General features: G+C 45.3%; 1 protein-coding gene across 1 annotated transcript; it reads left to right on the top strand.

Moving 5' to 3' along the window:
• On the top strand, positions 1-24,448 carry Rars1 (arginyl-tRNA synthetase 1). The gene is made up of 15 exons (NM_001105777.2): positions 1-66; positions 942-1,076; positions 5,796-5,984; positions 7,121-7,229; positions 7,979-8,079; positions 8,438-8,559; positions 10,669-10,789; positions 14,304-14,433; positions 15,250-15,354; positions 16,268-16,446; positions 17,333-17,442; positions 18,421-18,526; positions 23,035-23,207; positions 23,477-23,724; positions 24,238-24,448. Exons 1-15 carry the CDS (start codon positions 22-24, stop codon positions 24,345-24,347), a joined length of 1,983 nt encoding a protein of 660 aa, NP_001099247.2. The 5' UTR covers positions 1-21; the 3' UTR covers positions 24,348-24,448.
• The last annotated feature ends 590 nt before the right edge of the window (positions 24,449-25,038 follow it).

Here is a 25,038-nt window from a genome sequence, read left to right as displayed (position 1 = left end):
ATGTGAGTCGCTGACGAAAGGATGGACGGTCTGGTGGCTCAGTGCTCCGCGCGGTTGCTGCAGCAGGTTTGTCCCTGGTTGGGGCGGAGGCCTCTGGAGCGGGCGGCGGCGGGTCAAGGCACTCAGTGGCTTCCACATGCGGTGGCGACGACCCGAGTCCCGGACCCGGGCTTGCGAAACCATGCTGCCCCGCCAGCCGTTTGCTCTTGTCTGGGTCGTGGGACTGTCACTCAGAGAAGAGAGGGTGTCTCAGGGCCTGAAGTGGCCAGCGAGGCCCACTCTGCTGGCCGCCCTGGACAGGATGGGGCAGTCAGGTGTGCTCTGGGACCCAGCCAGAAACTTCCCAAGAAGCCGCCAGCGTTGGTCTGGGACAATGTCATAATTTTAAAAAACGAAAGTAGGACCAAGTCCTTTTTCTCTTTTCTTTTTCGGACCTAGATACGAGTGTTAGGAACTCAGCTTGCCAAAGTCTGCCTTGTTACAACAACTGCTTTATGCAAATCGGCAGCCCCGAGGTACACGTTAAATGGACAAGCTCTTTACTGCTCAGTCCTGTTTATAGTAGCAGATACTGGAGAGATGGGAATTTTACTTAGACCCAGAAAAGGTAAAGACAGACACTTGAGCGATTTTGAATATGACAAAAGATGGAAGTGTATATTGACTCCTTTTGCCCCAAAGGGATCTAACCCAGAGTCACTCCTACTCCAGGCAAGCACTACTGGCGTGTGTAAGCCCCCAAGTCTTACTGATTTTTGTCGGTTTGTTTTGTTGTTTTAGTTTCGTTTTTAGTTCAAGTTATAAGATTTAGCAATACAGGTAGTAAAATCAGAAACTTGTACTCTGACTAAGTCAGGATGCATTGACCTGATTTCCTTATCTGGGAAGCATTCCTTTGGACTGGACTGGACTGGACTGGAGAGAGTGTATTTCCCTTACAGGAAAAGGAGATTAAATCTCTGACTGCTGAGATCGACCGGCTGAAGAACTGTAGTTACTTAGAAGCTTCTCCAAGTTTGGAACAGTTACGAGAAGAAAATTTAAAATTGAAGTATAGGCTGAATATTCTTCGAAGGGTGAGTCCTCTGGGTATCTTCCAATACTTTTTTATTTATTTTGATTGATTGATTACTGAAGATTCTAAAAGTGTGCACTATAAGAACTGGAAAGAGGAGTTGGTTTAGAAATCTGTTTTCCTCCATGAAGCAAGGTAGGACTCATTACACAGGTGGAGAAATTGGGGAGGCGCCGGCTTCCCAGGACCTCTAAGTGGTGCATTACAATGGTTTAAAGAATGGTTTGGAAGCTGAGATTTCTTCAATGTCTGTGCCTATGCTTTCAAAGGAATGTTTTTTTGTTTTTAAACCATTTTCACTACCATAGAAGAAATAATTTGTCAGGAACAAATTGATGGGGATGTTTTAAAATGCACATGCCGATACCTTAACTTCTAGGCTATTAGGTTGCTTGTTTTACAATTGTATGTCGTGATTTATAACGTCTTTTGGGTTTCTTTGCATTTAATGCTGCAGAACTTTCTCTGCCTTTCCTCCTCCCCTCTCCAAGCCTCGCTATTCAGACCAGGATGGCTTTGGGATTGGGCCTCCTCCGCCCTGCAGTCTTTTTCTGCCTCTATTTCTCTGTCTCTCTGTCTCTGTCTCTGTCTCTCTCTCTCTCTCTCTCTCTCTCTTCCTCTTTCTCTCTCTCTCTCTCTCTCTCTCTCGGTTTACAGGTGTGTACTCCTATGCCACCATTTGAACAGCCTTAGAGTCCAGCATTGCTTATCAATGGTTTTTTTTGTTTTGTTTTGTTTCTTAAAAACAAAAAAAGCTTACGTTGAGCTTTTTTGGCCTGCCTTTCAGGTTTGTTAATGACAGCCCAGCCTGTTGCCTCAGTAATTGTTCTTGTGTGTGAGTTTTTATGTGTGTGTGTGTGCCCTTCTGGATTGCACAGGTGTCACTCCATTTCCTTCTTACCCGTTTGGAATCAGCAGTGCTAGGATAGCTCTGTCAGGCACTCGTGTGCTGCTGAAGGCAGGAAGGGAAGCACACAAGGGAAATACTGCTGTGGTGAAAATAAGCTTGTCTGTGTACAAGAGGCAGAGGCAGGCTGCTCCTTTAGTTCAAGGCCAGCCTGGTCTACAGAGTGAGGCCCAGGACAACCAGGGCTACACAGAGAAATCCTGTCTTAAAAAAAACTAGAGGTTGGGTGGGGATGGGGGGATAGCGCTGGCTTATATCACAGGAATAAAGTATTGTGTGCTTCACCTTGCTGCCTTCCCCTGGTTCTCTTGGGCCACACACTCCAACTAGAAGGCACATTCTAGATGGTTCTGGCTAAAATACCTTGCTAGCTTCCTTCTTTCCTTCCTTCCCTGATTCTCTTGCCTCCAGTAAAAGGTGGTGGGACTGCAGGCATGCACCTGCACCACCACACCCAGTTTTATCTGGTGCTGGGGGCTGAGTCTGAAACCTCACCCAGGCCGGGCATTTCACGAATGTTCTTCTCGTAAACATGGCTGCCTCGTTTTTCTTTTACTGCTTTTCTGTCTTTTTATGGGTTTTTAAGATAAAAAACCTTATTTAGTACTGTTTTTGAGGCAGGGTTCCTATGTAGCCCTGACCTTTCCAGAGCTGTCTTAAGTAGACCAGGTCTCAAACTCGCACCGATTCTCCCCCACCTCTGCCTGCAGAGTCTGACCACTCGGCTCGTTTCCTTAGGTAGTCACGGAAAGCTGCCCACACTGGTAGTGATCACACACTGTCGCTAACATGGTAGTTCCCCTGTTAAAGAATCCCATAGGTTTTTGGAAATCTGCATCCGTTTTCTTAAAAGCTGTTATTTGTACTAATGTTCATTATGTGAGGTTTTACCAAATGCATACATCACTAAAGGTGGTTGTAGCAAAATGTGTGTGCTTTTGGCTTAATTTGATTGAGTCAAGGTCTTGCAGCGTGGCCCTGGCTGTCGTGATTTGTGCTATACAGCCTGTCACTCTCAGACTTGTGGCAGTCCTCTTGTCTTGGTCTCCCAAGAGATAGAACTAAAGTATGGCACCGTGGCCAGCTAGGAATCATGGGAGAAAGAAGACTTGCGCATATAAATCAGGTAAAGAAAAAAATTGTCAAGAGCTCGACTCACTTCTGCAATCCCAGCACCGGAAAGGCACAGCAGAGGATCGCTGTGAGTGCAAGACCAGCCTGGGCTACAGAGCAAGAGCCTGCCTCAAAACCAAAGCAGGCTTTCACGCTCTCTAGTAGGGCACCAGGCCTGGGTGAGGCCTCGGACTCTGTCCTCAGCACCAAATCTGGGTGTGGTGATGCCTGCCCGTAATCACTGCCCATCACTTTCTGTTGGAGGCAAGGGGAGGGGGAGGGGGAGGGAAGGAAGGAGAAAGTGTTGTTAAATTGATTATATTCAAATGTTCATTTGGATGAAGTCAAGTACAGCAGCTTCTGTGTGTTTGTGTACATGTTTATTGATAAAAGATAGCGATATCTTACAAGTTTAAAAGAAGTTAAAGGTTTATTACTGATTTTTAAGACTTAAGATTATATGTAACTGACATTGTCTATTGGCGATCTTTAGATTGTGAAAAACACGAATCAGAAGTTTTGATAAACTGAGGGGCTGGGGATTTAGCTCAGTGGTAGAGCGCTTGCCTAGGAAGCGCAAGGCCCTGGGTTCGGTCCCCAGCTCCGAAAAAAAGAACCAAAAAAAAAAAAAAAAAGAAGTTTTGATAAACTAAAAGCAGGCATGGGAACTGATGCCTGTGTCCTAGTACTTTGGGAGGTGGAGGCGGGAGGACCAGGATTCTAGACCGGCTTCAACAACCTGAGACCCTTAAAACAAACCAAAAAAGCAAACAGAACAAAACAAGCAAACAAACAAACAAAACCATTTAAATCAGCCCTTTTTGTTTATTTCCTAAGTCAATATTTTTAATTTTCTGGTATGAAAAATTTCAACTGAAGTACAAGCTTTATTTTTACAAAGTTATTTTTCCGCTGTGTCTCCTGGCAGCCTTTTTGTAAACAGGTATGGAATTACACTGTTGAGAACACATGCTCCGGGAAAGACCCTCACTTGCATTGAGCCTTCTGCAAGGCTGATTGACTAGAACTTTGTGGAGAGGTTGGCATGTTGCAGGTACAGAGCCCAGTTACAGTTTATCTCAGGCTATCATGAGCCCCCCCCCCCCGCCCCCCACCGCCTTCAATAGCCACTTCAGTATCTGACCTAACATTTTTTCAGGCTTTTTGATGAGTTTAAGAATATAATTTTGCTGGGCATGGTGGTATACACTTTTTAATTCCAGCATTTGGGAGGCAGAGACAGGCAGTTCTTTGAATTCAAGGACAGCCTGGCCTGCACCAAGAAACCCTATCTGGAAAAAAACAAAACAAAGACTATAACTTGGTAGACTGAGGCAGGAAGATTGTTGTAAATTTGAGGCTCGCCTGGGTTACAAAGTGACCTTGTCCCAGTCAATTGTGGGTGTGTAAATTTTTTTCATTCTGTAGCAGAGAAGTCCAAGGAGGGTGGGACTTGACCTCTACATTTTTGTACATCTGGTTTGTGATCATTCACTACTTTACAAGGAAGTAATGACTGCCGTGCCCTCAGTTTTGTTATGTAGATGAAAGTCAAAAGAGCTTGTCCAGAACTTGACGCTGCATCCATACCACTTAACTACTGCTACCATTAGTAGTTTACACCACAGGTCTGTCAGAAGGTTCGTTGCCCTTTTGAGGCAGGTTATTACTGTATAACCCAAGCTGACTGCTCCTCTTGTCTCAGCCTAACTGCTGAGATTTTTGGCGTGAGCCTCTGTCCCGGCGTTGATGTTTTTGAGTAACAATAAGCTAGTGGTTCTATTAAAGAGCTCACACTTTGTGGCAGGCTCGAGGCTCTGGGTTCACATCTTAGTACACAGGAAGTGTGTTCATTATCCGCTGTGAATAGTGACTGCTTACTCACTGCCGTCAAGAGGTTGACTCCAGGACCTCCTCCTGGCCTGTGCTCCCCTTCCCTTTCTCTCTGTATTTTACTGAGATGAGGTCTCACTGGCTTGGCCTAGTAGGCCTGGATCGGGCTGACCTCTTACTTTCTGTAGTCTTTTTTTAGCGGTGTTTGACAGCAACTTAGATGGCAGGCGGGATGGCAGGAGCACTGGCTGGTGCTGAGAGTAAAACACTTGACTGCATTCAGCAGGCCGATGGCAGAGACAATTTTGTGAAGGAGTAATGTGTAATAATAAGGGTAATTATATTCTATCTTAAATGAATGTGCTCCACTTAAAAGCTGTTACATTAACAAGGAAGAGTGGGCCAGGGGTTCTTGCTAACAAGGCCAAGCCTGTCTTTCTGGTACAACGCTGTCTCTGGGTTCCTTCCTAGGTTCCTCTCCTGCCCTGAAAAGATTGGTTCTGGAGAGAATGTGGCAGTGGTTGCTGTCCTCTGAGTTCTCACTGAGTGCTTGGTGTGAAGCAGTTTAGGACTCACTTCTCGTTCAGATCTCTACGTGGCCCTGGCTGTCCTAGAACTCACCACACAGACAGGGCGGGCCCTGAACCCAGAGATCTGTCTGTCTTGGCATCCCTGGTGCTGAGCCTCACTTCTGTTTTCTCTTCAGTCACCACTTTTCACTATTTGTGGCCTGATGGATGGCCTTAGTGTGTCCCAGGAATGTCTGGGCATCCTCTCGCCGTGCCCATCCTGGCTCTAATCTGCGTACTTGGGGAAACGTGTGATGTCATCCTGCTGCACTGAGACGCTGCTGCTCTTCTCCTGCAGAGTCTTCAGGCAGAAAGGAAAAGGCCGACTAAGAACATGATCAACATCAACAGTCGCCTGCAGGAGCTCTTCGGCTGTGCCATTAAGGCTGCGTATCCAGACTTGGAGAACCCTCCCCTGGTCGTAACACCAAGTCAGCAGCCCAAGTTTGGAGACTATCAATGTAATAGCGCCATGGGTATTTCTCAGGTGATGTATCGTTTCTTACGACTGGCCCTCGATTCTCGTACGTTCACGATCCCTCCTACGAACATAAACAACAGCGTGTTCTGGTGTCTTTAAGAAAGGGGCACTTTCCACATGGAGCCAGGGTGTAGCTCCGTGAGAGCGGTATTTGTTTTATTTTGTTTTGGTATTTCCTGCTGTGTTCCGGATTGATGTATGTGCTTAATGACATTTGGAAAGTGAAATTAAAAGTTAACAAGCTATTGCCAGACATGGCAACAGAGGCTTGATCTCATCACTCCTGGGGCTGGGGCAGGAGAATTACCACAAGTAAAGGGCAGCCTGGGTTACATTGATGACTGTTTTTTCTTTTCTTTTTTTTTTCTTCAAGGAGCTAACAATCACCACCATCAATTATTTGTTACAGCTTTGATGTTTTTGGAGCAAAAACTTAGTCTTTTCTCCCCCACCTTCCTACTCCTCCCTCTCGGTTTTGGTTTTTTGAGACAGGGTTTCTCTGTGCAATCCTGGCTGTCCTGGAACTCACACGTAGAACAGGCTGTCCTCAAACTCAGAGCTCCTCCTGCCTCTGCCTCCCAAGTGCTGGGATTGACGTGTGAGCCACCACTGCCCCAGGTCCTTTTTCCTTCTCTGTTTTGGTTTCTTGAGACACTATGGCTGTGTCACCAAGCGCCCTGCCTCAGCCCCTGAGCAGTGGCATTACTGGCGTGCAGCACTCTGGTGGCTTCGTTTCATTTTTAAGCCAAGGGGCTCCTCACTTTCAGAGAGTTCCACTCTCTGACTACACATGGCCTGTGTCTGTTTCCTTTCTTTGGTGTGGAGGTTGAAAAAGGTTTGCCTCCTGTGAGTTTTCTGTTGAGCCGTTTATGACCTGTCCGTAAGAGGGCGAGTGTGCTGGCCCCGGCTTCGTAGCTGTGCGCTTTGTTCTGCCCTTGAAGAGGTGGCTGGGGAGGCAAGGGTGATTTATAGATGTGTGGAGTGGTTTTGCCCGATGTTGCTTTGCTTTAACCATTCGCAGGTGGGTGGGTTTTTGCTTCCTCGGGAGAGTTGCAAACCACAGCTCACAATTCGCCATTGACACACACACTCTCTAGAACTCCCTACCCAGTGTTAATGTATTGTCTCACATTGTGTTGTAGATGCTCAAGGCAAAGGAGCAGAAGGTTAGTCCTAGAGAAATTGCCGAAAACATTACCAAACACCTGCCAAACAACGAGTACATCGACAGGGTTGAAATTGCGGGTCCCGGTATGATACGCCGCCTTCCTTAATAACTATATCGATGAGTGCGTTTTGAGGTTTAAAATGGGCTAAAACTTAGACCCTGGGTCTGAGGGTGTAACTCAATGGTAAAGTGCTTTCCTAACATGTAGTAATAAGATCTTTAAGCTTTATGTTAGCACTGCTACTACAATTAACTTTAAGAAAAGTTTGCCATGCCTGGAGGCACGTGCCTGTGGTCCTGCTACTCAGGCAGCATGGTGTGCAGGCCAGCCCAAGCATTCAGTGAGCATCCTGTCTCAAAATCTCAAGTGGGAGGGTAGGAGTATAGCTCACTGATATCGAGAGGGCTTAGCTAGCATCGGGGAGGCCCCAGATTCAAGCCAAGACCACCTCTCAACCCACCCCAGAAAACTTCTAGGTAGTTAAAAATAACGTGGACTGTAAATTAGGAGCTGCCATTCGTCAGCCTGCCCTTGGATGGGTTACTTTGCCTTCCACTGACTCAGGTTTTCATCAGAAAAGGGCTAGGCGATGGCTGAGCCTACAAAGAAGGCCCTTCACTTGCTGAGTGGACGGGCTGGAGTACGCCGCCAGGTTCAGGGTGGGTTTGAAATAAGCTGAGTATTTCTAGGACTTGAGTGACAGTCTCAGTTCCTGTTAGAGTCCTGAAGAGTTTTGCCACAATCACATTTCTAGAGTCCACACAGGTTAAATGGAGAAAATCCTTCATCCCAGCGGGCGACCGATCATTTTTACTCCCTCCTCTCGTTTAGGTTTCATCAATGTGCACCTGAGAAAGGACTTTGTGTCAGAACAGTTAACCAATCTCCTAGTGAATGGAGTTCAACTACCTGTGCTTGGAGAAAATGAAAAGGTGTGTGTACAGTGCTGTACTGGTACCTAAGTATTTTAGACCTGCAAATGCTGTCACTGGGAGTAGCCTTCACTGTGCATTGATGAGGAGTGTAACTGGGAAGCAGATTTCTGTGTGCTTTAGAATCTTTAATCTTATTTCATAAGCATTTAAGGCTCATGACTGGTACTTACGCAGATACTGCTGAATGGTATACTTGAACAGTAATTTGTATACATTAACTTGATTCTTAATCAGTTAATATGCTATTAGAGCCACAAGAAAATCTAGTAGATGTGAATTATAGCCTAGACTAAGTCTGACATTATTAAGTATTAGCATGATATGCCCTCTCTGAAAAGTCTTTTTTCTCTTTCAGGTGATAGTTGACTTCTCCTCTCCCAACATAGCTAAGGAGATGCACGTTGGCCACCTCAGGTCAACCATCATAGGAGAAAGTATGAGCCGCCTCTTTGAGTTTGCAGGATACAACGTGCTAAGGTGTGTCACCTTGCATTTGTTTGGAAATTTCTATTAAAAATGATACATCCCATTTTTGAAGTTTCTTTGACACTAGCTCAAAAGCTCAGTTCTGGGGCTGGGGATTTAGCTCAGTGGTAGAGCGCTTACCTAGGAAGCGCAAGGCCCTGGGTTCGGTCCCCAGCTCCGGAAAAAAAAAAAAAAAGCTCAGTTCTGTTTCGTAGTCACCTACCCAGGAAGCTTTGAAAAATACATCCTGGGGGCTGGGAGGATGGCTGCAGGGTTAAAGCTGAAGACCCAAGCTCAGTCCCTGATACCCACACAATAGGACTCACAGCTGCCTGTGATTGCCGCTCACAGGGTTCTGTGTGCATGTGCACACACCCACAGTTATACACACGTGTGCATAAGTAAAATGGGTCTTATAAACATGTACCCTGCTCTCCATTCTACATTGGAACTTTTTTTCTTTTTTTAAACACAGTTCTTTTTTTTTTTTTTTTTAAGATTTATTTATTTATTTATTATAAGTACACTGTAGCTGTCTTCAGACACACCAGAAGAGAGCATCGGATCTCTTTACAGATGGTTGTGAGCCACCATGTGGTTGCTGGGAATTGAACTCATGACCTCTGGAAGAACAGTCGGGTGCTCTTAACCGCTGAGCCATCTCTCCAGCCCCTACATTGGAACTTTTGTAATATCCTTTTTGTTAACTTCCAGTGGAACCAAAGATACATCTCTATTCGTTCCACAGGTTTTTGTTTTTGTTTTTTTTTAAGATTTATTACTTAAAACAAATAACAAAACCAGTGCATAGTGGGAAAGGCACTAGAGAGGTAGAACTGAGTTTGAGGCCAGCCTAGTCTACATAGTGAACTGTAGGATACCCAGGGCCACATCACAAGACCCTGTCATTTTTTTTTTTTTTTAAAGATTCGTTTATTTAGTATATATAAGTACACTGTAGCTGTCTTCAGACACACCAGAAGAGGGCATCAGATCTTATAGATGATTGTCAGCCACCATGTGGTTGCCGAGATTTGAACTCAGGACCTTTGGAAGAGCAGTCAGTGCTGTAAATCACTGAGCCATCTCTCTAGTCTTTTTTTTTTTTTTTTTAAGATTTATTTATTTATTTCATGTATATAAGTTCACTGTAGCTGTCTTCAGACACACCAGAAGAGGGCATCAGATCCCATTACAGATGGTTATGAGCCACCATGTGGTTGCTGGGAATTGAACTCAGGACCTCTGGAAGAGCAGTCAGTGCTTTTAACCACTGAGCCGTCTCCCCAGTCCCAGAGACCCTGTCTTAAGATAATAAAAAACAACCAAAAATTTTATTTAATCATGTTTATATTACTATATGAGTTTATATGCATGTAGTGTCCATAGAGGCTAGAAGAGGGCATTGGATTTACCTGTAACTGTATAGTTAGGGCAGTTGAGAACCGAACCCAGGTCCTCTGTCAGAACTGTGGGTATCCTTAGCTGCTGAGCCATCTAACCAGCTCCCACAGATACTGCCTGCGGGCCTCACACATAAGAACTTACGTTACCGTGTAGCAGTCAGAAAGGCCTAGAGACGGACATGTTGGGCTTCGTAGGCCATGGTCTAAGCCTGGGATTCTGTTCTAACTAGTGGAGCAATGTGATGCAGAAGATGGCTCTGGCAGTAAAGAAGCTGGGTAAGAGGAGAAAGCATAGTGATAAGCAGGCCGTCCTCAGAGGTCTGTGGTGTGACATTAGCTAAAGGCATTGGGGGACGATGCTTGTAAAGGTCCTTCCAGGGATTGAACTCGGGTCTTTAGGCTTGGTGGCACTGACTGTTGGCCATGATGTTCTTGGTTAGCTGTATTACACACAGTGTATAGCCCATTATTAGAGATGTATTTATTCAGTAAGTCTAAAGTTCTCACCACAGTCAACCTGTCGCTGGTTACACGGAATTGAATGGCTGTAAGCCCAGGGCTTCACCCTGTCAGGTAGCAGTCTACTTGAGGAAACAGCTACATGAGCAACTTTCCCTAGGGCGCTGGGCTGGCACTTCTGTGTGATGGCTTCTGATGGAATATACTTTTCATTGAATCGTCACAGTGTTTGAGTCCTGTTCTTTGGTTGGTACAGGTTAAACCACGTAGGAGACTGGGGGACCCAGTTTGGCATGCTCATCGCTCACCTGCAGGATAAGTTTCCAGATTATCTGACAGTTTCACCTCCTATTGGGGATCTTCAGGCCTTTTATAAGGTTTGGCATTGTCATTGTGTTATTATATATCTGCGCCAAAGGAAATCCAAAACCACATTGAATTTACCGTGTACTGAAATTTTGAATTTAACAAATTGGGCTGGAGAGGTGGTTTGTTGGTTTAAAGCGCATACTGCTCTTCCAGAGGACCTGAGGTCGGTTCCCAGTACCACAGCAGGTGGCTCGGAATTCTAACTCCACTGGAGGGATCCAGGGTCCTCTTCTTACTGAATTGTGACCCAGCAGCGCTGGTACAGGCAGGCGGTTCTCTTAGTTCCAGGACCCCTGGGCAACAGAGAAACCCTATCTCACAAAAACAAAATAAAGGGGGGAGAATGGATTCTTTTTGTGCTCCTGGATCCATCTTGGTTTTGTGGGGTTGAAAACAGCCCCCCTGTGGGCCACTGTTTTGGGTGTGGACATAGAAATCTTTGTCCTCATCTGCTTCACGTCCTGGCTTTGTTATCGTTGTATGCTGTGCATGGTAGTGTAGGTGCGGTTTGGTTTCTTCTGGAATGGGGTCCCTGTAGCCTGGGCTAACCTGGAACTCGCCGTCTCCCAGGCTGGCCTTTAACTCGCCTCTCGGGAGCTGGGTTTACACAGGAGCCACTAACCTGTCTAAAACAAGTGGTGTTTTAGTGTTTTAAACTGGTATTTTGATGTTTATTTACTGTGTGGAGGGGTGGGGGGTGGGTCATGGCAAGTGTGTAGCAGTCAAGCACACCCTCGTAGTGTGTAGCAGTCAAGCACACCCTCGTGGGGCTGGGGTTGGACTCTGGCTCAGCAGCAAGCGTCTAGGAGCAGTGTGCCGGCTTGCAGAGCACCAGCCTATGCCTGGGTGTGGAGGCAGATGCCTGATCAGTACTGCGGGCAGTGGAGACAGAAGGGTCAGGAGTTAAAAGTCAGCCTCAGCTGCAGGGAAGGGTCTGACTCCAGCCTTGCCTTCAAGGACAGACATGTGAATGAACAGACAGATTAATTCACCACAGTGATTTTTCAGTTTTCTTTGACCCATATAAACTATTAATCATTAATCTGAGTTCTGTATTGTGCACACTTAACATCTTATTGTTGTTTCATCGCATGGCTACTCTCTTCATTTTTTTATTTATTTTGGTTTTCAAGACTGGGTTGAATGGTTACTCATAATGGAGTTCTGCTGAATTGGCATACCAAAGTTTTTATTCATCTACTATTCATTTTCTGTGACTCTTTCCCAGAAAGCACCATTGTACATACAGAGGTGTGTGTTCTAAGTTGTTTTTCTTATGATAAATGAACAAAGAGTTAGGTTACTAGATAGGAAGCAAACAGTGGTTGGTTTGCAAACCACTGTTTGCTTTTTAATCCAGTGTTTTCTAGAAAATTTTGAAAATTAGCAGAATAACTACAGAACTTAAAAATAGTTGTGTTAGGGGTTGGGGATTTGGCTCGATGTTAGAGCGCTTGCCTAGGAAGTGCAAGGTCCTGGGTTCGATCCCCAGCCCCGAAAAAAAAAGAAAAAGAAAAAAAATAGTTGTGTTAGAATTGCTTTTGGATATATAATAAAACAGGTTTGCTAATATAAGTGTGATTTTGGGCTGGAGAGATGGCTTAGTGGTTAAGAGTACCGACTGCTCTTCCAAAGGTCCTGAGTTCAAATCCCAGCAACCACATGGTGGCTAACAACCATCTGTAATGGGATCCGATGCCCTCTTCTGGTGTGTCTGAAGACAGCTACAGTGTACTCATATATAATAAATGAATAAATAAAATATTAAAAAAAAAGTGTGATTTTACAGTACATTGCTAAAATTTGGTAATGAGGTCATTTTTCCAGTATCTCTTAAAGTTTATTCATTTTGTATGCCTAGAGTGGGGGTAATGCACACATGTGTCCTAGTACCCAAGAAAGCAAGAAGATAGCTGTGGGAGTCAATTTGCTGCTACTGTGTGGGTCCTGGATATTGAACCCACACACTTTGCCTGGTAGCAAGCTCCTTCACCGACTAAACCATCTTACCAGCCCTAGTTGTTCTTTTTTTTTTTAAGATTTATTTATTTATCATATACAAGTACACTGTAGCTGTCTCCAGACACACCAGAAGAGGGCATCAGATCCCATTACAGACAGTTGTGAGCCACCATGTGGTTGCTGGGAATTGAACTCAGGACCTCTGGAAGAGCAGTCAGTGCTCTTAACCTCTGAGCCATCTCTCCAGCCCTCTAGTTGTTCTTGAAAGATGTATTTGCAAAGAAATGCCAGGGAGATACCCTGAAGTGAGAAAGCATGTGCAATTAAGACTGAAGGGTTTCGTGGTTTGTTTTGATTTGGGGACAGTTTGTAGACCAGGCTGCCCTGTAAACTTGGCACTCTGACTTCTCCATAGTGTTAGGGTTACAAGTAGAAGCCATCATGCTTGTGTATTTTTAAGAAAATGTGAAAGTTGTGTGTTTTTTAAGAAAAAATTAATTTTAAGCCAGGTGATGGTAGTCAGGACAGCTAGGGGACACAAACACTGTCTTGAAAACTAGAAAAGAAAGAGTTACATTTAATTACTTATTAATTAGCATGCTGTGTGTCATGTTAATCTGTTTTTTTGGTTTTTGTTTGTATTCTCCTGTCCTCTAGGGCTTGGGTCCAAACCAATGCTTTCTTATGCTAGGCCACCCTTTTAACAGTGAGCTGTATCTCAATTCACTTCAACAATTGGGGGGCATGGCTTTGGTGGGGGGTTTTTGTGTGTTCTTTATGGTTCTGGGTTTGTTTGTTGAAATGACCTTGTGGAATTCTGATTGACTTTAACTGCTATGAAGCTGAGGGTGACCTTGAACTCAAGATCATCCTTTCTCTACCTGAACTGCTAAGATTATAAGCAGGAACTACCGTGTCAGCTTGTGTGTGTGTGTGTAGGCTTGAGTTAACATCTGGTATCTTCCTGGATCACTATTTATTAAGATAAGGTCTCTTCCTGACCCTGGAGTTCACCAATTTTATCTAGTATAGCCAGTTTCCCCAGAGGCTCCCATCTCTACAGAATTACAAATTAGAGAACACTGCCGGGGCTGTCTGGCTTAGCTTGGGTTCTGGAGCCCAGACTCTGGGTCTCTCACTTTCAGGACAGGCTCTGTACCCACTGAGCTGTCTCTCCGGTCAGCCCTGTCTGACTTCTGAACTCCAGGCATGTTTTCTTGTTGGTTGGATTGGGTTGGGGTTTGGTTTTGGAGACAGGGTGTCTCTGTGTTTCTAACTGGTCTGAAACTCACTGCATAGACCAAACTGGTCTCGAATTCAAAGAGATCCACCTGCCTCTACCTCCTTGGTGCTGGGATTAAAAGTGTGCACCACCACGCCCACCTACAGTGGCTGGTTTGCTTGCTTTTCTTTTTGGGGACTTGCACAGCATTCTTGACTTTGGTGTAGACTACTTGTAGTGTTCTCAGTTGTCTGTTTTTTGTGGTGTGGTACATAACGGCAGTGAATACATTCTTCCTCTAGAACTACAGATTTAGATCATATTTTTTTTTAAAACAGGAATCTAAGAAGAGGTTTGATACCGAGGAGGAGTTTAAGAAGCGAGCCTATGAGTGTGTTGTTTTGCTGCAGAGTAAAAACCCAGATATCATGAAAGCCTGGAATCTCATCTGTGATGTGTCCAGGGAAGGTGAGTTTCCTTTGCCTGTTCCTCAAACTTCCCATATACCTTTCTAAATTAATAGTGTAAGTGCAGGCCTGTGTATGCCACACACAGCCCGCGTGGAGCTCAGAGGACGAGTGAACCTCTGCAGAGTCTGTTTTAAGTTACACGTGTGTTTCTGCACATTGATGTAGTGACCAGGGAAGGCTGCTGGAGCCCTTGGAACTGGAGTGTTAGGTCTTTGGAGCCTCCTGGGAACTGACTTTAGGTCTAGTGTACACTTTTAATTGCCGAGCCATTTCTCCAGCCCACACGTCCAGGTTTTTACATGGGTTCCAAGGATCAAATCAAATCTTTCATGGAATTCACTGTTAATTTCACCCTTATTTTTCCTTTGTTTTTGAGACAAGAGCTGTGTGCCTTGGGCTGGCTTTGAATGCCTCTGCCTCTCATATGTTGAGATTACGGGCATTTGCCACCATGTTTGGCTTGACAAAAGGTCACTTTGAAAGGTAAATAAATGAAAGTAGCCAGAGGTATTTTACAAGGAGATGATTGATTGCTTTGCAACCTAAGTTTTAAGGCATTAAAGTGTTGTAGTTTAATACTGCACCCCACCCCACCCCCCTTACAGAGTCTCTGCATAGCCCTGACGTCTGGAACTCACTGTGTAGACCACACTGGCCTCTAACTCAGATCAGTCTGCCTCTGCCCTCTGTATTGTTTGTTCATACTGAGTGTAATTAATTTTTTGCTGTTTCAGATAACAAATTTTCTGAATGTTGTGTTTTCCCCCTTTTGCTTAAATGTTTGTTCATTTCCTGCATTCGGTGTATTTTCTAGAGTTTAATAAAATCTATGATGCACTGGACATCACTTTGATAGAAAGAGGAGAATCCTTCTATCAAGATAGGATGAAGGATATTGTAAAGGAATTTGAAGATAAAGGTAGGCATTTCCCTTTTTAAACTTCCATGACTGGAACTTAGACGTTGTCAAAAGTAGAGATGAAAGACTTTATAATAATTGTGACGACCATAAGCTCATCCCACGGCTTCAGCGGGCAGAGGTGTTAAATATGGGAGATACTTTATTCTGTCTGTATACTTTTACATAATTTCGGCTGCCACTCTTTCTGTGAAAGAGCGTGTCCCTATGCTAAAACTCCGTCAAGGATGAACTCCGTGTGCATATTAGAGACACGGTCTTGCTTTGCAGCCCTGGCTGGCTTTGGATTAAATATGTAGACCAAGATGATAAACACTCCCACCCCAGCATTGATTGAACCCTTACGTTCCTTTCAGAGGAAAGTTACGGCTCTGCCCAGAAAGAAAGCAGGGCACAAATGTTCATATTCCGCCTGCTGGATGATGCTTGCATGGAGGTGTCGTGTCAGAGTTTAGCCAGATGTAGTGTGAGTGCACACGCTTGCCCTCCTATTTGACTTGTGCCCTGAAGTCAGCCTGGGCCATAGCCATTTCCCAAGATTTATAGTAGTAGGTCATGTGGGGACAATCATAATTGTCTGTTAAAATACTCAGAGGGCCGGTGAGATGGTCCTGCTGGTTAGAGCTAGCAAACCTGGTGACCAGAGTTCAGTCCCTGGGACCCATGCAGTAGAAAGAATATCAGCCCCCAAAAGGTGTCGTCTGACCTCCACGTTCACAGTGTAGTGCCTCGACTACCCACATTCTCTCACACACAAAAAGTATAAACTTAATTGTTAAAAAGCAAAATATTCATAGAATGACCAAGTATTTATGTCATCCTCGAACAAAGTAGGATTCTGGTTCCAGGAGGGCTCCTTTCCCATTATTAATGAAGGTTCATTTGTTTTGGTTTGTTGTTTCTTTGTTGCTAGGGTTTGTGCAGGTGGATGATGGCAGGAAAATTGTGTTCGTGCCTGGGTGTTCTGTACCATTAACAATAGTGAAATCAGATGGGGGCTACACTTACGACACCTCTGACCTGGCTGCCATCAAACAGAGGCTATTTGAAGAAAAAGCAAATAAGATTATTTATGTGGTGGACAATGGACAAGTAAGTTAGCAGATTTGTCTAGAGCCCAGTTACAAATACTGACATAGAAGCTGTACCTTACAGAAGTACAAAAGCCATGTGACTTTTGTTGTGAAATAAGATGTCATGTAGCCCATTTGACCTCACACTTGAAATCCCACCTTTCTAGATGAAAATAGAGCTATCCGCCCTGTGTCGTGTTTGCTCCATGAGCAAGCATCCTGTATTTTGCAGGTGGTAGGCCAGTGTCCTGGCACTGAGGTACCCTCAGTGCCTCCACTTCTTGTTAAAGCTGAGACATGGTCTTATATAGACATGTACCTAGGCTGGCCTCAGCACTCATGTACCTAGGCTGGCCTCAGCACTCATGTACCTAGGCTGGCCTCAGCACTCATGTACCTAGGCTGGCCTCAGCACTCATGTACCTAGGCTGGCCTCAGCACTCATGTACCTAGGCTGGCCTCAGCACTCATGTACCTAGGCTGGCCTCAGCACTCATGTACCTAGGCTGGCCTCAGCACTCATGTACCTAGGCTGGCCTCAGCACTCATGTACCTAGGCTGGCCTCAGCACTCATGTACCTAGGCTGGCCTCAGCACTCATGTACCTAGGCTGGCCTCAGCACTGGCTACATACGCTGAATGTGACCCACGACTCTTCTCTTGATTCTCAGGTTCTGAGGCACAGAGATCACAGGTGTGTATCAGTGTGCCTGCCTGGCCTCTTTTAAGACCTGGATGTAGAAACTGTTATTGTTGTTCTTGCTCCTTGGTGGCCACATCTGGGGAATGGAACTTTTATGATAACACTGACCTAACAAGAGTGTCGTGTGGTCCCTGAGCACAGAAGCCCGGCATCTTTTTTTATTAGTGACCTAACAGGCATCATTCTGTTTCTGCTTTTGTAGGCTACACACTTCCAGACAGTATTTGCTGCTGCTCAAATGATTGGTTGGTATGACCCTAAAGTTACTCGAGTGGCCCACGTTGGATTTGGTGTGGTCCTAGGAGAAGACAAGTAAGTGGCCGTGTCCCAGCATTCCTGAAATAGAACTAAAAAGGAGAGGAGAGGTCTCTACCATGCTGTGTAATGTGGCTAGACCACTCTCCCCATGACTTAGCTCTCCCACAAGGACAGTATGTTGCGGGCGACAGCAGTTAAATTACAGAAGGGTTTGCGCCTCCTCCCACCCAGGCTGGGCTTGGTCTCACCCAGGTTGCATGGCAGTGTAGGCAAAGTGTGAGTCATTGAGATCCCACTTGCATTTAAGATTCACTGCTTTCATTTTATAAAGATTAGCAAGCCTGTAGTTAATGATGCCCACTCTCTTGCTTTCTTTCTTTCAATCATTTCCCTCCTTTTTTGAAATACAGAGGTAAATATAGTAAGATGTTTATATTCAACACCCAGGCACAAAACGTTTCTGTATTAATATGGCTGGCTTGCTGTCTGCCAGGCAGTGTTTAGTTATATTAGTCCAGTAAAGAACCTGCTGGTCTGCCGAGTGAAGAAGCAAGTGTGGTGGGTTTGGTTTTTAGTCACTTTTCTGAAAAAGCAGAACATTTAAGCGACATCCTGTATTCCAGGAGAGTGAGCTAGTTAGATTTTTCATTTGCATGTGCCTGTGCGGTACCCGTGAAATCCTGCGTAGGATGTCAGGCAGTCGTGCGCTGCCACACACAGGGGTTGGTGACTGAACCCGAGTCCTCTGGAGAGCAGCCGGTGTTCCTCAGTGCTGAGCTGTCTCCCACCCTGTAGGATGCATACAAATTTTCACCAGTAAAGGGAAGTTAAGGACAGAGTTCAGATGCAGGGCAGGCAGGGCAGGACGCTGTGAGGTGAGAGACATTGGGAAGCAGTTTCCTGGTAGTCATCTTGACCACATTGCCAAGATAACTCCAGGCAGCTTTCTGTCGATCTCTCAAACCCTCATTTTCAAGGATTTTTAAATTGAAAAATCTAACTCAGAATTTTTTGTCTTTAAACTTCTTTTAGGAAGAAATTTAAAACACGTTCAGGTGAAACTGTGCGCCTCATGGACCTGCTGGAAGAAGGACTGAGACGGTCCATGGACAAGCTGAAGGAGAAAGAGAGAGACAAGGTAGGACACGGCTATCTATCGGCACATTTGGGGGCCAAGGCATTCCTGGTTGTTTTGGTTTTTTTTTTTGTTTTTTTTTTTTTGTTTTTTTTTGAGCTGGGGACCGAACCCAGGGCTTTGCGCTTCCTAGGTAAGCGCTCTACCACTGAGCCAAATCCCCAGCCCCGCATTCCTGGTTGTTACAAAGCGCTGTTTCCCCTTTGTTAGTATGGCTTTGTGGGTCTGCTTCTATTTAATTTGAACACTTAGAAATTGAACTTTATGGGAGGACAAAAGCCGTGTGACTTTTGTTGTGAGGTAGAATCTCAAGTAGCCCAAGGAGGTCTCAGACTCCCCATACAGCCAGGGTTACCTTCAACTCCTGATGTGCCTTCCCCTCCCTCCCAGATGCCGGGATTACGGTGTGTGCCGCCATGCCTACCTCGCTCCTAGAGTGGTTTTTATGGCATGTATAAGTTAAACGCCTTACACTGCTGTTAGTTTACAGTGAAAACGTTCAAGAGCCCTTCTATCTCAGAACTTTTCATTTTCACTAAAAAATGTCCCTCCAGATCCTCTCTCCACTACACCCCCTGCTCTCGGGATGGTTTTAAGTAGCATGGATATGTTGAGGTTTTGTAGCAGGGTCTCCCTTTAGAGCCAGCCCAAATGGATCTTGATCTCAGTGTTCAGCCTGTTTCCCAAGTTCTGGCCTTACGGCTACTGCAGCTACAATGAATTTTAATAATACTGATTCTTATAATCAGTAAACGTGCAGTGTCTTCAGTTTCTTTCATAGTGTCACAGTTTTGTGGCAGGCAAGCTTAAGTTACTATGAAGCTCTTTTGTATTTTTATTAACTCGCCATATATATCTGAGGCCAACCTTGAACTACTAATCTTCCACTTTACAAGTATTCCAAACGTTTCTGCAGATGTCATGTAATTCCCGTGTTTTTCTTGGTTTCAGACAATTAGGTTCTTTCCTGTAGGTGAGGGTTTAGAGACAGGACCTGCTAAGGGTTAGTTCCCTATAGAATGTGAATTCTGTCAGTGGTTCTCCACAAGACACTGCACAGCAGACTCCAGGCAGCTTTCTGTACTGAGTTCCATGCCTTTGGATATTCTGTGTCCAAATTCATGCTTCACCAGAAGGAGGGTCTCCGGCACAGCTGAGCACGTAGCTAGCAGAACCCCATTGACTTAAGAAAATATTGAAAGTACATTGTGAGTGTCGCCAAAAGTTCCTCCCCAGATGCCAGAGTCTGGCATGTTCCTGTTTTGCACAAGTTGGCCTGAGACTGGTGGCCTCTAGGTTTTCATTGTGTTGACCAACTTAGACCTTTATCATCGGGTTTACTGGTCCTGTGAAACTTTGGATTGGAGGTGATTTAGGATATGGTACAGACAGATAATGTAAACAAGCCTTCAGAAACAGTAAGAAAGCCAGCGTGGTATATATACCAGTAGTCTCGGTGCTCAGGAGATGGAAGTGTTACAGTCACTTGGGTGTAAGAGTTCAAAACCAATCCGGGCACACAAGAGCATTTCAGGGTTCTGCTTGGTCAGAGAGGGTGGGATGGGGTCTCACTGTGACCTGGTCAGGCAATTTGTCAAGTGAATTGTAAGAGTAACAGAAAAGGGACAGTGACAGTTACATAGACATTCTTGTAGGTGGAAAGCTAGTGTCACTAAAGCTGGAACCCTTGAAGCCAGGCATACATACATAGTCTGTCTTCTGAGGGAGGAGCTTACTTTGTAGCCCAAGCTGTGAACTCAGAGTGATGCTCTTTCCCAGCCAGTGTGAGTGTAGAACGTACTCAGTATGTAAACAGTGGTATGGCCGCCGGGCAATGGCTTTAATCCCAGCACAGCAGAGGCAGACTTAGGCAATCTCTGAGTTCAAGGACAGCCTCATCTACAGATGGAATTCCGGAACAGCCAAGGATACACAGGGAAACCCTGTCTTGGAGAGGGGGTGAGAAATGAATGAATGGTGGTACCATTTTAGCAGAGTGTCTGTGTAGCATAGGCTGGTGATCCCAGCAGCTTCTGAGGAGGCTGAGAAAAGAGCAGACTTCAGGCCAGCCTGAACTACATAGGATGACCCTGCCTCAAAAATAGAAAACATTTTTAGAATTAAAAAGACCAGTATTTAAGATCAGTTATGGGGTTGGGGATTTAGCTCAGTGGTAGAGCGCTTGCAAGCGTAAGGCCTTGGGTTCAGTCCCCAACTCCGAAAGAAAGAAAAGAAAAGAAAAAAAAAAAAAGATCAGTCATGGTGGCACAAGACCTGCAATTTTGGGAGGCAGAAGCAGGAGGATTGCAGAAATGCAAGGCCAGCCTGCTTCTGAGTTCCAAAACCACATAGCAAGACTAGATGTCAAGAACTGGGTGTGGGTGATGTGTCCTTTCCGTGCCGTATCCAGGTTGTTCTGATCCCTTAGAGCTTGCTCAGGATTTTGGTTTACTGTTTCTTTCCTCATATTGTCAAACTATCCCGTCAACTTAAGGATAATTCCTTTCTACCGTGTGAAATCCTTTCTCACACCAGCCCCTCCCCACCTGGCTTTTATTCCTTCCTTAGAAACACTGTTTAAAGAATACTCTTGGGATGTGGCATGAGTGACCCTGGCTAGGTATGATCCCCATTGCAAGGCACATACCTGCAGTACCAGCTTTTAGCCGCTGGAGGCAGAAGGATCAGGGGGTCAAGGTCACATGACTCTTTCGGGAGAGCCTGAGTTACCTGCGACCCTGTCTGATAAGCAATCTGCACTGTACACATTCTTTTCCGTTGGAGTATAGGTCTGTGTGCTGCCTTGCTTTGTCTTGGGTACTGTTTTTTGCGTTGCTGTGCCAGCCAAGCTGGCCCTAAGTTTGTGAAGCTTCCTTAGCCTTTAAATTACTTGTTTAAACAGTTATCAAATTTGCATGTCACCTCATTTATTTTTTAGCTATCATATGTCAATTAGTTATGAATAGGTATCATTTAAAGTTATTTTCTTGAGAAATAAAATGCCCTAGAAATTACATTGTGCCACTTAATGGACACACATAACATTACACTGTCATCTGCATAGTAGGTAAAATGTGTAATTTCATGATCTTAAGTATCTCATAAGTGTAAACCTGCCTGGCCAGGGCCCCCAGGCAACCTGTTATTTTATCAATTAACTTAAAACCAACATGTCACATGTCATTTACTAAGTACGTGAGCTACAGAAACATTTGCACAATTGCTGTAATAGTTTCAGGGTGTGCGCGTGCTTATTTATCTGTAAGCCAGCTTGATTAGAGTTCCTTAGAGGATCTTAACCACAGGCCCAAGGTGCAGCCTGTATCATATGTTGAGAGCGCTACAGCTTTAAAATCTACATTGTTGCCAGGTTGGGAAAGGCCTCTCTTGTGACCCAGCTCCCACTAGCAGGGTTGGACCCATGTGCTGCTGTCTCCAGCCCCCACCCCCTGATAATAGGACTCCAAGTGACTGAATTTAGTACACAGTTGTTTGCTACTTTGGTTTGACTAAATTGATGTGGATGGGAAACATTTTAATTCTAAAATTACATTATCTGTTGAACAAGCTCAGAAATGTGTAGATGGAGTTTATGGATTATCTTGAATCATCTTTTGTGGGGATTGAACCAGTGGATTAGGGTTACTTGCTAGGAGCATAGCAAGTCAGCAGTGGCTGCACCACCACCACCACCCCCCAGCAACTGTTAATTGCCGGTAGCTCCTGGGCCTGGAGGGGCCTTGTAAGCCTTTCCCCACTTCCTGAGCTCATAAGGAGCGGGGTGCATCCTGAGCGTTACTCAGTCTCTGCTGTAACTGGCAGACTTTGAAAAGAGGCTTTTCTGACCAAAGCCAACAACACTCATGTATGGGCACAAACCAGTATCTAGAAGGTAACGGGATGGCCACAGCATGTCCATTTAGCAAAACAGTGCCCACGGCTGCTGCTTTAAGACCTGTGGCCTGGCCGCAGCATCAAACATCATGTGGAGCGAGTCTCCTCAGGTCCAAGCAGACAGCCCTTGTTTGCCCACAACAGTGATGCTGCTGTTGCACCAGTGAGTACTTCTTACCTGGCAGGGTCAGTAGTGAGCTTGCAGAGGACAGGTAAGGAAGACTGACACAGCCCAGCCTGTCTGGCTACCTCGGTCTGCAAAGAAGGTTCCGGGTCAGTTCTAGCTTAATTTCTGTAGAGTTACTCCACTTTATCCTCCCAACTTTGATGGCCTGCTTTACAGCCTTTTACAAGTGTCTCAGTGAAGAGTAAATCTGCCACAAGCCAGGATATGATATAGTCAGTCAGAAATCCTTGGGGGTTTGCATGCCTTTAGACAGGGCCTCTGTAGCCCTGCTGGTCTGGGACATGCAGAAATCCTCCCATCTCCACCTCCCATGTGTTAATAAGAAATCTTCCACCCCAGAAATAGCATGAAGTAGGTACTAACCAGTGTTGTGGACTCGGTCTCCTACTTGTGAGACCCCGGGACCAGCTAAGTATTTGTTTTCCCAAAGGTCTTAACTGAAGAGGAGTTGAAGGCAGCTCAGACATCCGTTGCATATGGCTGCATCAAATACGCCGACCTTTCTCATAATCGCCTGAATGACTACGTCTTCTCCTTTGATAAGATGCTGGACGACAGAGGGAACACAGCTGCCTACCTACTGTACGCCTTCACCAGAATCAGGTGACTGCTCAGACCGTATGTGAGGAATCGGGATGATGGTTCCACAATGGTGTCTTTATTTGAGCCGGGGTCTTGATATGCATGTATGTGTGTGTCCCAGGAGAGCTTCTGACTTGTGGTCCTCTGTCTTCCAAGTGCTGGGGTTACAGGTCGGCTCTATCACACTGGGCTGATAGTCTATTTTAATTGCTGGTATTTTCCAATCAGTCATACTAGATTGTGTGAGAAGAACATGTGCCTGACCGGGGGGTACTTAACTGGTATTTCAGGTCCATTGCACGCCTGGCCAATATCGATGAGGAAATGCTGCAGAGAGCAGCTCGGGAAACCAAGATCATTTTGGACCACGAGAAGGAGTGGAAACTGGGACGGTGCATTTTACGGTTCCCCGAAATCCTACAGAAGATCTTAGATGACCTGTTTCTCCACACTCTGTGTGATTACATTTATGAGCTAGCAACCACTTTCACAGAGTTCTATGACAGCTGCTACTGTGTGGAGAAAGATCGGCAGACTGGTAAGAGTCTCGTCCACTGTCGTCTTGGGGAGGGGTGCCAGCAGGACATGTGTGCAGAAACCAAGGAATTCCATAGCAAGCTGTAGCACGTGTGACACAGTTTGAAGTGGGGCCCATCAGAGCAGAAGCAGAACTGTGCCCGTTCCGCTTGTTTCTCTATCCTTGGACAGTTCTTGGGAAATGAATGAGAAGGGCACTCCAGTAGGATGCTTGTAGTGCAGACACTGTGTCTGAATGCTGTTGCTGTGGAAACGCCCACTATGGTTGATGTCCTTATGTTAACAGGGCGGGTATCCATCACCAGCGTGGTATACAGTCTCTTCACATAGGGCCTTAGGAAAGCAAGAACGGCCAGTTTAACGGAGAAATGTAGCCATAAACGTTCTGTCTTTGTAGTAGTAGATGATCTTAGTTAGGGCCCCCATGATGCCTATAGGTTGCTTTCAGGAAAACAACCAGTAATTTGATGATTTTGGATCTGAGGATTGAGTTGATGTCTGTCTGTCTCACCAGGGAAAGTGCTGAAGGTGAACATGTGGCGGATGCTCCTGTGTGAAGCCGTAGCTGCTGTCATGGCCAAAGGCTTCGATATACTGGGAATAAAGCCCGTCCAGAGGATGTAGCCCCCCAAGATCGGGGACTGTTTTTACCAAAGTAGACGTTACTACTGTTCGCTTTTTCAACAATCATGTGGACACAAATAGTAAAGGAATTTTCATAACTATGTGAAATGTGTTCTTTGTTTCTAACAGAATAGATTCTAAAAAGAAAATGACTTCCGTAAGCAGACGCAGGTATTGGTTGGAGAGAGCGTGGTTTGGCCAGGATCCCAGCCTACTGAGCTCTAAGAAGGTCATGGTCCTCCACTCCCACTCTGGTTGAAACTTACCAGTCTTACAGGTTACAGGGCTGAGGCTCCACAGAGCTCAGTACATTGTTCCAGATTGTTCTGAACCCAACACTAAAAACTATGTATGTGTGGCTCATCCTCAAACTCCATTTTAATAAAGGCGACATCGGCAGCAGAACCAAGGTTAGGGGAACAAGAAAAAGTCGCCCGGGTTACCTCCAGTCTAGTCTAAGAAGCCATCCCTGGGTCATCAGTCTGTTCTGACGGCTCCACCACAGACCAGCTTGTTGCAAGATATTTGATCACACTCTGAACCCCGAGATTGTGTTACTAGAAAAACCTGTTTTTAGTTGTGTAGCTCAGCCATAGCACAGACCTTTAATCCAAGATCTTTCTGCTTGAATATTGCAGATACTAAGAAAAGACCAAAAATAAAGTCAACCATAGGTCAAGAGGGAACAAGC

This window comes from Rattus norvegicus, chromosome 10 (genome assembly GCF_036323735.1).
Source record: "Rattus norvegicus strain BN/NHsdMcwi chromosome 10, GRCr8, whole genome shotgun sequence".
NCBI classification, from domain to species: domain Eukaryota; kingdom Metazoa; phylum Chordata; class Mammalia; order Rodentia; family Muridae; genus Rattus; species Rattus norvegicus.
The sequence above is the reverse complement of the archived record's forward strand: the minus strand, read 5'-3'. Positions and strand labels throughout refer to the sequence as shown.